The 14,931-nt window shown below is 38.0% G+C and overlaps 1 protein-coding gene across 3 annotated transcripts in view; it reads right to left on the reverse strand.

Annotated features, from left to right (window-relative positions):
- Rho-5 (rhomboid-5) overlaps positions 1-14,931 on the reverse strand; it is a 94,627-nt gene that overhangs the window by 55,908 nt on the left and 23,788 nt on the right. For all 3 annotated transcript variants that reach the window (XR_011719414.1, XM_071715262.1, XM_071715261.1), the window contains exon 3: positions 160-1,659. Coding sequence is in view for 2 of the 3 variants with exons in the window: in XM_071715262.1 (XP_071571363.1) it covers positions 160-1,628 (1,469 nt within the window). In the remaining variant the exon portion in view is untranslated. The remainder of the gene's footprint in view (positions 1-159; positions 1,660-14,931) is intronic.

A 14,931-nucleotide genomic window follows, 5' to 3' on the forward strand; every position in this document is an offset into this window, starting at 1 on the left:
CATTCGTAATTCATAATTGTAAATTATGTAATAAATGCAACAATTACTCGACATCAAAGATGTCTACCTAATACGTACTCATATCCAAAAACCCAACTGACTGCAATAGTTGACAAATCCGAAAAGTTGTTATTCAAAATCTACTTAAGCTGAACTCACCTCTCGGTGGCCGCCGCCATCGTCGAATACCGCTCATGATGTGTTGTCGCTGGTGGGTCCTGTCGAGGGTACCTATCGTGAATGGGCGACTCGCCCAAGTACCTTTCCGATTTGCCAACGAATCTCTCGGGCACCGGAGCGTGTATCGGCGAGGAGGATAGTATCCTGTCCGCGGAAATGGCGGCGTAGCGAGTGTCTTTGGCATAGACCACGCTACCCTGGAGCCCGGTTTGAAGTCCAGCCTGAAGTCCCCCCAGGACCGGAGAGGATTCCGAGAGCAGGCGATCAGGTGGTCCAGCGTAGCGTTGTTTATCCTTAGCGTCACATGTGGCTGCTGACTGCTGATTGGCCAGCAACCGTTCGGCGGAGGCAAAGCGATCCTTGGCGGGCATCGACGATGCTGTAGCGGCACTGTCGGCGCCGTACTTGGGCCCCGGAGAATTGGGGGGCAGAATGCGATCAGCAGAAGGGTAACCAGCCAGGCTCTGGCTCGAGGCGTACTTCTCGCTCGGGCTGGGCGACAATGGCGGTGGCGGGACGAAGCGGTCGTTCGCCGGTGCCGGTGACGGCGGCGACGGAAACGTCTCCGAGACGAAAGAGCCCGTGAGCGCGTTCGCGTTCGCGTACTCGCCGGACCCGCTCGTGCTCGCCGTGTCGAAGCGCAGCTCCGGATTGCAGACCGAGTAACGATCGTTCGGGGCCCGTTGCTCACCGTGCAACACGCTGAGATCGTTAAATCGCGCGAAGCGATCGGCGTGCCCGCCGCCATAGTGCCCCTGCAACGAGGACTGACCGAACGTCGAAGTCTGATAATGCTTGAAACGTTCGCAACTCGACTGCCGACCGTCAGCGGTGCACTTGGTGAAATCAATCGACGACTTGTTGGACGATTTCTCGTGCCGCTCGCCCCCCATCCAGCCCCCCACGTGCTCGCCGCTCTGGGCCTGATAATGTCCGAAACGCTCGCAACTCGACTGACGATCCTCCACGCACTTCGAGTAATCGATACAAGACTTGTCCACGGCCTTCTCGTGCCGTTCGCCCCCCAACCGACCCCCCACATGCTCGCCGCTCTGGGCCTGATAATGCCCGAAGCGCTCGCAACTCGACGGACGACCCTCGCCGCACTTGGAGAAGTCGATCGTAGGCTTCTCCGCGGATTTCTCATGCCGATCGACCATTCGAGCCCCGACATGCTCGCTGCTTTCGGTCTGCTGATCCGACTGATGATGTTCTTGACCCGATTGGCTCGCGGTACTCGCGACCGAACGCAAGTCGGACAATTGCTGCTGCTGTGCTTGCTGCTTAAAGCAGTCGCTCGGATTGCTGGGACCAATCTGGGCCCCCACGCCGCCGGAATTCGGCGCGCTCGATCCAGGAAGCGGGGATGACGAGGACCCGTACTGCGCGATCGGGTGCTGGTGCAACAGGAGACGATCTCTTCGGCCATAGTCGTCGTCTGTCGGCATCCTGGTGGCCCGGGGCCCACTGTCAGGACATCTGCAATGAAAGCCGTGATTGCGAACTTAAAATTACAGAGCAACACTAGTAAATGTTAATGTAATATAAATGTAAATAAAATATAGGTTCTCCTTTACTTATAATCTTCAACTTTCCAATCAGTCTCTTATAAAACCAAAGCATGGAAAGAGAGTTAGGCTCGAATCCAGGACTATGAGTCGACCCCTTTCACGCGTGACCGCCTCAGGACAATATTAGTCATGATATGTAAAATTAATTATTAAATTTAAAATTGGGATGACACGTGGCTCCGTGTAAAAATGGTCAACTTGTAGTGGACAAGTTCCAGATTTAATCCCGACCCTAATTCCATATATATCACGGCACAAACTCGCCATATACGACCCGAGAAAAAGGGTTAGAAAGCTAAAATAGCAGTCTATAAAAAAAAAGTACCGCTCAAAGAGCACTAAAATTTTTCCTCAGTGTCGAAATTCTATTACAAGATCCTATAGCAAGAAGAAAATATTTAAAATCAATAAATTTGTGAATTAGAATAAGACATTTATTTAATTTTGTTTTATAACATAAGACTTTAATATGAAGAAAAAATGAAGCTAAATGAAAATCTAATGTAATTGACATTTTTTTTCTTTACTTTTTAACAGCCACTGAGAAAACCGCAGTTTTATTTTTGCGACACGCAAACATTTCCGCCAATCGCATAACTTCTTTCACTCTCGATAGACGCATTGCAGAAATGCAGAATGAAAATTCTGCATTTACTTTGTAACCAACTATTTTTCTATTTTTCTCTCTTTTCATTCTTCTCTTCGGCTCGAAAACCGCCCGGTTTCCCTCTCGATCGCCCGTGCTTCAATTCCCGCGGCATTCTCCGACGGCGACTCGATATAAATATTCGATCGACCGCTCTTATTCATCGCGACCACCATTCTTCTCGCATAGTAACAGCAAACGGTAAAACAAACGCGTCGTAAATTCCTTGCCATTATAATTCGAATTGATGGCAGAATTGTTTACAGAATTTTTACATTCACCAGAAACGGTTTTTTCGATTCCTGTAAATTAATATAAACTTCCTATAATTGTTATACGTAATCCACTTATTATCGGACAAATTTGTAATTAACAACATAAGTTTATCAAGTAATTACGTTAAAGTTCGTCGCTTCATGTTTTTGACGAAATTTTTACCATTTTCATCATCACCGTGAATTAAATAGAAACAATTAAACATTTTGCAGATAAATTAATATGTGATGACATTTCGTGTGAATACATTTGTGAGGGAACAACTCCAAATAAAAATAATAAATTTAACTTTTAAAATAATAATTACAACGTATTCAAAATGTGACATAAAAGTGTAATGTTATTAACATCTTTAAGCAAACAAAAATAAGCAAAGTAAACAAACTAAATATAATTTATTTTTTATTTTCTTTTCTCTCTCTCTCTCTCTCGTGACATATTCTGTCGCTTGCGATATTTTGTATTGCAGACAGTAAAGAGATTAAAGTACGTGTAACACGTACTTTAATTTCTACGAATTAACATAAATCCAAAAAGTGAGTTTACCGCGCGGAAACTACGAGGACAGATGTTCCCACGATTGTCCCCAGCGTAATATTTGAATTATCCCGAGAGCTCTTAGCCGAGCGAGGAAATATTGAGATAACGCGTGGGACGTCTGGTAACGGCGTTTGATTCGCGCTGAAAACGAACGATCAAAACGCGTTTGTACAACACACTAAACTCGCTAACTGCGAAAATCGCCGGCGGCGCCGCGCCACATTTTCTGTCTCGTTTAGCCTAGAACAAACCAAAGTGGCTTTGCAGCGGAGATTCCATATACAAAACAATATAGAAAGAAACATGATGTCGAGAGGAAGTACCAATATTCTCCTCTCGTTACCAGTATTACAATAAGATGTCTTAGTAATAAGAACAAAGTAATAAGATGATGAGAAGAGTCGAGATACTTTTTAGAAGATTGTTTCATTTAGAAGATTATTCGATTTAAGCTCCGTAGAAAGCGCTATATGTACGGTGCTCTGCTCTCTATCATTTCGCATCGTCGGACGCCACTTCCGCGTCCGGGCAAGCTGCCTATTCCTTCTGCGGAACGTCAAAGAAATTCAAGAGAGCCTCCCTCGTTCGGCAGAACTGAATTTGACAAATGGTTTTATCCGGCAGTTGACGAGCGTACGTGCGCGCGACACGTGTCACGCGTGGCGGCGTTCCCCGACGGCGGGCGCCGAGAGAATACACTGCATCCCGACGGAATTTTCGGAAGTCACGTCGAAGGACGTCGTCGCCCGTCGTCCGCGAAACGACGACGCCGGGCCTTTCCGACGCCGCGTGAAATATTTATGACGGAAAATTTTGCCAGGGCGATACCGGGCGAGATTGCACGGAGGTGGCTTTTGCACCGCGATAGAGAGAAATTCCAGCGCACCGTTCTAAGCTTCAAAAGTTAAATTATATTAAAAGAGATCAGAAATATTCATAGAAGAACATACACTTTTTGAACTACACTTTTTTTACGAAAAAGAAAATTTAATTCTTTTAAAATAGAAGAAATTTAGCATTAATTATATAAAATTTATAGACTTTAGCATTAGATTTAATATTTATTTCAAAAACAGATTTGAAAATTATTCAATTTTCTGCAAAAGTTAAATAAATTAGGAAAATTAATTAAAAATTATTTTCTGTAAAAATATATTTGGAAATTAATACGGTAATTTTAAAATAAAAATTCCTCTCTCTCTCTCTTTCTTTCATGTAAAAATACAAAATAAAATCTAAATTTTAAACAAATTCTATTTACTTTTAGCAGATCGATATTACGTTAATGAAATAGGTATAAATACGAAAATTAAGATCAATGAATTATATTACTTTATAGGAGAATTGTGGAACTCTGATAAAATGCAGTATCGAAAGTGTTAAATGCGACATGAATCTCGATGGTTTTAGGTCAGATCGTTTATCGAACTCGCATCGCGACTTCTTTAATAGCGACTCGATTTGCCGAGATGGCGATTAATTCGTCCGACGAGTCGAGAGTTTCATCTTTTACGAGCATCTTTCGACGGTTGGCACGAGCCTGCCTGGCACCGATCCAAATTGAATCCATTTAAATACCTGGTCGCTGCCACCCAACCCCCGCTGGCGTAGCCCCCTAATTTCCGATTTTACGAGTACCGCCGCAACCCCTAAGCAAGGAACTGTTAATGCACCACGCGTGAGTTTGGTCTAAAAATTGTCGATATAAAAATATTCCACTTCTGCTTTTAAGGGGATCCTGCAGCCGTATGATTTACCGACATTATCGTTTTTAGATGGATCTTTTAATTGGCTTTATAGAATTGCAAAAATCTTTTACAGAATTAAAGTCCGCATTGCACAAAAATCTAAGGTAACAAACGCGATTTTATATCAAAAACACCAAAAAATTAAAAATATTACTTATTTGGGCACATACAGCTGTCACCTGACGACAATATTTGCTTAAAACAAAAATTCTGCAGTTTATACATACATAATGTTTATCATCCTCCCTTGGGAAAACATGTAGGAATAATATCGTGCAAGTAGAAGTAAGATTCAATGCGTACAAAAAAAGATCCATCGAAATTTTATTTTAGTAATGCAAATACGGATGCAGGATGACAAGAAGAGCAGCAACAGTAGTTGCCGGATCTTGCGAGAGATGGCGAGCAATCGAACAAGGACAGATGTCATTTCGTTAGACAAAGACAGATATAGGGAAAACAAAATTATAAAGGTTGACATTATCGACATCGAGGAAGTTCGTCTGTCACTGCAGGATCCCCTTAAGGGGATCCTGGAGCGACGGCAATGACCAATATTTATAGGTGTATGATTTTCTCCGAATTGACTTTACAGATTTGAAATCCCTTTAACGCGTTTAAAGTACATAGAGAAATGATGGGTGGAGCGGTAAATTGAAGACTAAAAACTTAAAAAAATTGAAAAAATTATATTTGATACTACTTGGTGTACCTAACCTTTTGTACCTAGAGCTGTCACTTCATAGAAACTTTCGTTTAATATACGAATTATATAGCTTACGTGTACAAATCGAAAGTACCTCACTAATCGGACTAGATCAAAGAACAACGTTGAATCATTGAAACTAAGATTAAAAGCCTAATAAAAAAAATTTTCACTGATCGCAGATATTTTATGCATGCGTATACACACGCAGTGTACATGGCGTTGCAATCTGACAAGGACAGATATTTCGTAGGATCTCGTTGGACAAGGACAAAATGATCAAAATAATCGATATTTTTAATTCCGCTTAGATGAGGGCGCTTTCCCGTCGAAGTTCAGCCGTCACTCTATAGGATCCCCTTAATTATTCTCAATTCTCTTTTAACACTCAAGAAATGTATTTTAACGTAATATAAAAATTTGTTTATAACAAGATCAGTGATTTATTATAAAGAGATCATTATTAATATTATTATAAGTTCTATTTTTCAAAGACTATCGTTATTTTTTTATAAAATTTGTACCACACATTCTCTGACATTTTGGTATTGATCACTAATTATTTTTTTAACCCTTTTAAATTTTTCGATTACCGAGACAATATACCTTTTTGCTCAATAATTACCGTCGGATTTATATTATCTCATTTATTCTATTTCATTTTTTTACATTTTCACATTTTAATGAGATTATGAAAATTATTGACAAAGAATAAAATTTTATCTGGCAGTCTTTGTAAATATACTTTTAATATAAAAAGTATAATTTTTCTGAATAATTAATTATTTCTCTAAATAATTAAATTTATATAGAATAATTAAATTAAATTAAATTTGCGCGAAATCGTTAATTATATATTGAATCGCGAAAAAAAAAATTCTTTCTGCCGTTAATATTCACTAGAAAAAAAAAGATATCTTTCGATTCTGAAATTTCGTACTTCTGCGATGCGACACTATCGCACTAATTGTAAGAAATTTTTTAATCTCGCAATCACACCGACGGTAATGGAGTCTCACGAAACTATAATAATAGCAAAAGGCGTTCGTCGCCCACATAAAAGTATTTAAGTACTTCACTCTTTAGCGAGCTGGATCGGAATTTCAATTGGTTGCTAATGGATTCTCGATTCCATCTGTTTGCTACTCCCCGGGTCATGCGAGTCTAAAAGTGCCCGAATTAGTATGCCGCCGGCAGATTCCAAGTTGGATTAGCCTGAGATCATGCGAGGCAATTATTATTCTATCACCATAGTGTCACTTTCGCTCGCTATAATTAACAAGCTATCCTAAAAACCAATTAAAATTGTCATTCAGAAACACTTGTAAATTGTAAAAAGCTATTGAAATTATTATTAGATATAATATTAAAAATTAAAATTTAATTTAATTTAGTAATATTAAAATTAATTAATATTGAAACTGCCTAAGAGTCAGTTAAATTAATAATTCAAGCGTAATATTTGTGGGCATGAAAATTATAAAAATGTAAAGTTATGTAAAAAATCCTCTTAAAAGTCAATTAAATACGTTATTCGAGATAGTGTGTTTGAATATTTTAAAATATATTTTAAAAATGTATAATATATGGATCATTGAACAAATGAGAAAAAAGGATTCGAAATCCGATTTTCAGTCGCAAGAAATGCCCGAAATGGGATAAAATAATACGCTAATATTATTGTTGCATCCGCGCTGAGCTCGAGCGAGACGCCCGGTACAAGTGAGAGTCGCGAAGCGTCCTTAGCAACGAGCCGGATTGATTTAACAACAACCGTCAGATTTGTTCTCGAGCCGCTGGACCGTTCGGACGTGTGCCCGCGCTCTTCTGTAACGAGTCTTCTAATAAACGTTGAGATTGTTTTGCTGTTAAACATTGAGTTCCCTTTATTTCCGCGAGCTCCGGGCGCGTGAGTGCGAGTAAGTGAAAGTGTGACGCGGCGGGCGCAACATTATTATCATACAAAACGATCTAAAGATAATTTACAGCGATCATGCAACCCGATGTACGAATGAGAGAATGCACGACTTACGAGACACCTGATATATTAACACGTATCCGGATTAATACGCAGAAGAAAACCCCCAAGGCGACTCTTTTGAGGCTTTAATAAATCATCTCTTTGCTCCCCCGCTCTCTGGCGCCCTTCTTCCCGAGGGTAAGCATCCCCAGAGTGAGGTCGGTATTTATGAAGGATGATAAATAATAAGAAAGTATAATAAGCGACGCACTGCCACGCCCCACCCGTGTCGCCTATCCCCCGATGTTACCCCCTATCGCCCGCTATCCCTCTGCCTCTTCCGGTCAACTCTCGTCCCCCTCCCTCCCCTTTCGATTTCGCCTCGTCTGGATGCAATAAATTCACGTCCACCACTCGACGGCTTTGTCCCTTCGTGCAGATATTTCCCCCCCCCCTCTCTCTCTCTCTCTCTCTCCCGCTTTTGCCCGATTCGACCCCCATTTTTCTTCGCCTGACAAAATTGCGGAAAAGTATCGAGCGGAAATATCCGAAGCGTTGGGGGAAATACGGCAACTTTGCAAAGTATCGCGGGGCACTGACACTCGCTTGTTGCGCAAATTTTAATTTTATAAAAAGTTATTTATTAACATTATTAAATGTATCGTATCGAAGAATCTGAGAAATTCGGATCAAATGTCCTTTCAGCCGCGTCTTCTCTGCGTCAATCTGACGTCAATCTCTCCACGAAGTGCCAACGATCGTTATCGTTTACCATAAAGCCATAAATTATCATTATTTCATATCAGACGCGTTCGTACATTATGCCGCAATTTAAAATTGGACTATTATTGGCAATCGGGGTTAGCCGTACAGCCATTGTTTCATTGTTTATACGCGCGCTTACATAAATTTTGGTTTGCGAACAGGCCACACGGTTCCCAGATAGATTAATAATCGAAAACTATCAATCAGCTGTGTTGAGTTATAACATTTACAACAGACGCCATGTGCGCAGTGTTTTTCGCTGAGGAAAAAATGCCGAGCAAGCCGCTGTACGCCGATCGATGACCGGTACCCGGCAAATGGGTCGTGGAGCGCGCGAGGCCATAAAATCTTATTTGTCGGTCTAGTAATGGCGACGGTAAGACGTGGCTGTATCGCGCATTCTGCACCAGCCTCGTCTCCTCGAGAGAACCGTCTACTCAATCGCCATTGTTCGATTTTATTTATCGCGCTCATTAATCTCTCCCGACTTCGGAATCCGGAGAACCTTATATGTTGGATTACTACTCTAAAACGACTATCAATACGTCTTTAATTACTAATTCATTTCTTGACTTATTGTTAGTTCCTTTGATTTAAATTAATTAAGTATATTAGATTAATTAAAAACCGTTTTCTGGAAGCATATTTAAACATGTCAATAAACTGCTTCTAAAATATTAACATTTTTTTTTCTTTCCTTTATACATATATGAAGGTACAGAAAATATATCTTAAATAAATTTTATTTATTTATCAAATCGATACCTATACGATAATAACATCGAAATAAAATAAATCATCGAGATAAAATGTATATAGGTTATTTCACTGAAATTGTATTGGTTAACAATCCATTCGCTTTTCCATTACATTAATTAAAATGTATTTATTACTTTCTAATCCCCTTTACTTATGAGAAAGAACGAAAAAGATTCGATCAAGATTCAATTGTTCCAACTGTAAGACTAATCTCTCAAATTCCTTCGAGAGGAATTCTGTTTCACTGAACGCCGCCGCGGTTGTGCAGTTTCCGTAAAATGCCAGCTGCTACGTTCCGCACGAGTTTATTGTCGTTGCCGGCTGATTGGCGCGGACAACATTACGAGATGAACCGAACGCGATAATTAATTATTCGCCCGGTGATAATTAATTTCGTGTACACGATGCACGCATGCCGCGGCGCGTCGCAGCTGCAATAGCAAAATTAGCGGCGCACACAACGCAGCCGTGCTCATTACAGCTAATCAGTTGGATTGTCGCGGGAGAATCGATACGATTATCCGTCACTCACTGCGGCTAATGTAAGTAACGCTATGGTAAAACATCGAATCGCGGCGTAGTATATATATGCTTAAAAAATTAGATTCGAGCTCAGATTAAGAAACAATCGATGACAATAGAATTGCGACAATAGGAAGTACGTACGCTCGACGCGGCGGCCGATGATCGGACGGGGATAACACGATTAATGCAAGGGTAGGTAATCGACGTGTGTGGGTGTGAAAGTCGTATATCCACGCTTGATCTTCGCGCGAGATAGTTGGGGGAGGGATTTCGCCGCGGCAGAGCAAATATGTATCGGCGCTAATTACAAAACTGGAAGCACGTCCTGTGTCCCCTGTAAGATCGTGTCTCATGTAGCCGCAGCAGCAGCCTCGTTAACCGGCTGCCACACGATATTGTTGGCACAGTATATGCGTGTACACACACTTCACCCCTCCCCCTTCTCTCGTTCGCGCGCTCACACATACACACGGACGCACGCGCGCGGTGTACGTGTCGGGACACAGGAAATTACGTCGAAAGTTATATCTTATAGTTACGGCACGTTATCGCGAAACTTGTACAACGTAACGTACATACGGGATGGAAACTGCACGCGAGTACCACGTGTGTACCGGGTGTCACGGCAATAATCGACCCTCATTCGCGCGTCGACGTGTCGCGTGCGATCGACCCTTCAATTAGGTTCTTCTGCTCGTCCTCCCTCACCCTCCTCTTCCCCCCCCCCTCTGCGATTCGCTGCCGCATGATGAGAAGGCTCTTCTTTTTGCAAAGACGCGCAATATGTTCCACGCTTACGTCACCTGACGGTTTGACGAAGGATTCTCCGATAAAGAATTTGAAATAAAAAATTCGGAACTATATAAATTTAATTTACGCAATTTGTTATGTAGGTAAAATATGATTTTGTACGTATATTATATGAAAATCTAATTAAATTTTTTACTAAAACAAGAAATTAAAGTTTCTAATGAAAGGTTCACGTATGAGACATAAGAGTTTTCTTCTATTGTTCTATTCGTTGCATCATGACAAGGCTCTTCTTTTCGAAAAAACACGCAATCTGTCCCACACTTGTGTTATATCAGAGTTTAATCAAATGCTTTAATAAAAAAATTTGAAATCAAAGATTTAGAACTATACAAATAAAAACTATATAAATGTAATTTACGCAATAAATTATGTAGGTAAAATGTGATTTTGAATGTGTCACGTAATAACTTATTTTTTTGATTTATTTTTTACCGCCAAGAAATTAAGGCTTCTCGTAAAAAAATTATTTTTGAGATGCAGCAGTCTTCTATTGTTCTATTCATTACCATGTGATAGCAAAGCTTTTCTTTTCGAAAAGATATGCAATATATTTCGTACGTTACGTCAAGATTTAATGAGGAATTCTGTCATAAAGAATTCAAAATAAAAGATTTTAAGCTAAATTTAATTTACGCGATGAATTATATAGGTGAAACGCAATTTTGAATAATAATTTAATTTATTCTTTTACTGCCTTAAGACAAGAAGATAAAGCTTCTTGTGAAAGGTTCACTTTTGAGACACGTCAGTCCTCTTTTATTGTGCTATTCGTCGCCTACGTGACGACAAGGCTCTTCTTTTTTAAATTTGTTAATAAATTTTTAATGGTTTAATGAAAAATTGTCTAATAAAAAATCCAAAATTAAAAATTGGGAACCATATAAATTTAATTTACGTGGATGATTATGTAGATAAAACGTGATCGTGATTGCATAGATATACATGAACCGCGAAACCCACTTTTGAAACGCGGTAGTCCTCTTGTAGGTGTGCATCGTTTAATATTTAAATAAAAAGTTATACTTTTATTTAATGATACCTATCGTGCGCCACTTAAACGTTACAAATTGAGAGCTAATTCCATTCGCACAAAATTATATCGTCTTAGCAGCGTTCCAGTTTCACGATATATACATACGGCGCAGATAATTCGCCGTAACATCGGATTTACTCGTCACTTCGATACTTCGAGATAAGAGAGCCGGGAGAGACGTTCCCTCTCGGGCTCCCCGGGCATGTCAAATTAACCGTGACGTCGGAAGCTACCGAGTTTCGGGCACTACAAACTTCCGCTAATAAATGTAGAATACGCCGCTAATCCGCATCGGTGACTTAAGAACAAAGGGACTTGCCTGCCTCCTAATAGCGCATATACATACGCCGTATTATGCAGATTCTAATTTCCTACGTTGCGTTCCGCCCCAAAAACCAACTCGGGCTCCGGTAGGGAATTACATATGTCGTCTAAATTATCAAAGATTATTCTATTTAAATCTCAGGCTTTACTTCTGAGAAATAATAAATTTAGATCATTTATGTGAGACATTTCTACACAACTATAAAATAATTTTCAATCTTTTAGGAATTTTTGAGAAACGATTGAGAAACGATTAATAATTTGAACAATTAAGATTATCGAAATCTTTTAGCTTTCAATGGAAAGGAAAAAATTTTCCATCAAAGGAAATGAAAAAAATTTTTTAATTGTTTTCTGATTGCTGTAGACAATTCAGGAAATTTTATAAATTTTTTCGCATAAAAAAACTAACAAGAAAGGTAAAAAAATCAAGAGCCATGAAGTGAAGGACTCGGAAATAAAAAATCGAAATATAAGATAAAAAGGTTACAAGAAATATTGCGTTTGGACAAACAAATCTATGTACAGCTTTTTCTACTATGGGACATGAAGAAAAGCGCGATATAAAAAAAATAAAATATATTTAAATTTAAACAATTAAGATTTATTAAAACTTTTCAGCTTCTCCAAAGTTATTCATCAAAGGAAAGCAAAAACAATTTTTCACAAGTTTTCTGATTGCTGTAGGCAATTCAGGAAATTTTATGGAATTTTCAATTTTCTCGCATGAAGAAACTAACAAGGAAAGTAAAAAAAAAACGAAAAGCGCCATGAAGCTGAGGACTTAGAAATAAAAAATTATAAATATGAAAGGAAACAAGAAATTGCGTTTGGAGAAACAAATCAGCTTTTTCTATCTGAGCCGTAGGGCGTAAAGAAAAGTGTATAATTCGATGTAAAGGAAATGGAAAATGAAATATATTTGAATCTGAACAATTAAAATTATTAAAACTTTTCGGCTTCCAAAACTATTCGTCAAAGGAAAAGAAAAGAATCTTTCATAAGTTTTCTGACTGCTGTAGGCAATTCAGGAATTTTATGGATTTTTCGATTTTCTCGCATGAAGAAACTAATAAGAAAAGTAAAAGAAAATGAAAAGTCATGAAGATAAAAACTCAGAAATAAAAAAATCAAAATAAATACGAGATAAAAAGAAATTGTGTAGGGGAGACCGGGTCTCATTGGCACAAGAGGCAAGTTGGCATTGCGTTCGGTTTATGTATTTATTGAAAGAAACAATGGAAAAGTTATCACAAAATATCTCTTCTATGACACACACATAGGTACTTCCTCCAAAGTTTTATTTAAATCAGACAAGTATTACAATAAAAAAAGAGAAAAATCTGATTCAAGAGGTGGCAAGTTTTTCAAGTGTTTCAAAATATCGTATTAATATTCTTCAGCTTGAGAAGTAAATCTAAGTAACGTATTATTAGTTAAAAGAAAAGTTTCTGTTGCTATACGACATGTTATTTTGAGGAACAACAGTAATTTATTATAATAAAATGACTAAAATTAACATACGTAGGGGTATGGGGTATGTTGACATATGTAGGGATGGGGTATGTTGACTCATATTACGGCACGCTTAGCTTGACTTGCTGTTGCCGTGCGCGTGAGACGCGTGTGAATGTAAACATGTGATTCGTTACAATGCTGATAAAAGCAAGAGAAGCAGAAGATGTATAAGTCACCTTCTACCTTGTATATTTCTTTAAAATGTGTATTAATGAATGTAGTTGTTGCCGGTCGATAATTACAACGGATGTAATCATTTATTTTTTAAGGTTTGAGGTTAATCTTATATACGCATTGAATTATATTAATGTTTGAGCATGCAGTCTTATATATTATTGTACAGAAAAACCGAAGAAAAGAGGTATTATAATTAAACAGAAGATGTCTTGTATTTTCAGGTAGAAATGTAATAAATCACTTTTGGGACGTCAAAACTTTGAGACATATTCTGTTAGATTACATTTGTCTTCTTCGATCAACACGCACAGCAACTCGTCATATAATCCGGTTCTTCTTGGAATTTTACAAAGCTCGATTATCTCGTACAATTTTACACGAATATTTTTGTCATCCTCGATGATTGTATAGTGTAAGTAGGTAAGGTAATCCTTATTGCACTCATCTTTCAAACACACACACACACACACTATTTTTGATGAAGAATAAGAAATAGTTTATTTTTAATTGAATTTTAAATACATATTTTTAATATATATTAATATATCTATTTTAATATATCTATTATATTTCAATATATCTACACTATCATCTAGGTCCAGTAGCACTGTTTAAGAAGGAACGGTCAGCTGATGTTGAACTTGAAAATATCAGACCCTTACCTAAGGCTGAAGCTCGATCAACTAGTGCAAGGATAAGAAAGAAAAGTTCTTCAGCAATTTTGACTGATAGCCCAATCAAGAATGCTTTGGTTCAAGAAAAGAAAAGAACAAAGAAAAACGAGAATGTAAAAAAGAAAACATACAAAAGAAGAATTTTTGACCTAAACAAATCTAAAATAACTGAATTATCTTCAGGTAATTTTTTGATATTTTTAAAAAAATTAAAGAAACGTTTCTTATGGAGATTTCCATAAAAAGCGTTCTATATGATTTTATAGCAGCACAGTTTTCTATACTAAATAAATTTTGAATTTGTTTGATGCTTGTACATTGTTTTTATACAATCATATTAAAAAAAAACCGTTGTTTGTGATAGATGGTATCTATTTACTTCTTACAAATATAATAACTTAATCTAAAATTTCTGTTCCTGTACTTACTTAAAAAAAAAGAAAGAAAATGATAGAAAAAGAAGATAAAGAAAAGAAAATATATATAGAAAATAGGAAAGATATTAATGAGAAAGAATACTTGTGTCTAGTATGCAATGGAAAATATTCAGAAAGTAATGAAGATTGGATTAAATGTTTGCAATTTGCAAATTGGATACATGAGTCATGTGCAGATCTACGATGCATTTATTACACTTGCACTTAATATTTTTATTATTTGTATTAATTATTGACTTAATTAATTACTTACTTATCTATTTTTTTATTTAATTTTCT

This window comes from Temnothorax nylanderi, unplaced genomic scaffold, assembly GCF_030848795.1.
Source record: "Temnothorax nylanderi isolate EJ_2023f unplaced genomic scaffold, tnyl_v1.0 TNYL_tig0158_pilon, whole genome shotgun sequence".
Classification (NCBI taxonomy): domain Eukaryota; kingdom Metazoa; phylum Arthropoda; class Insecta; order Hymenoptera; family Formicidae; genus Temnothorax; species Temnothorax nylanderi.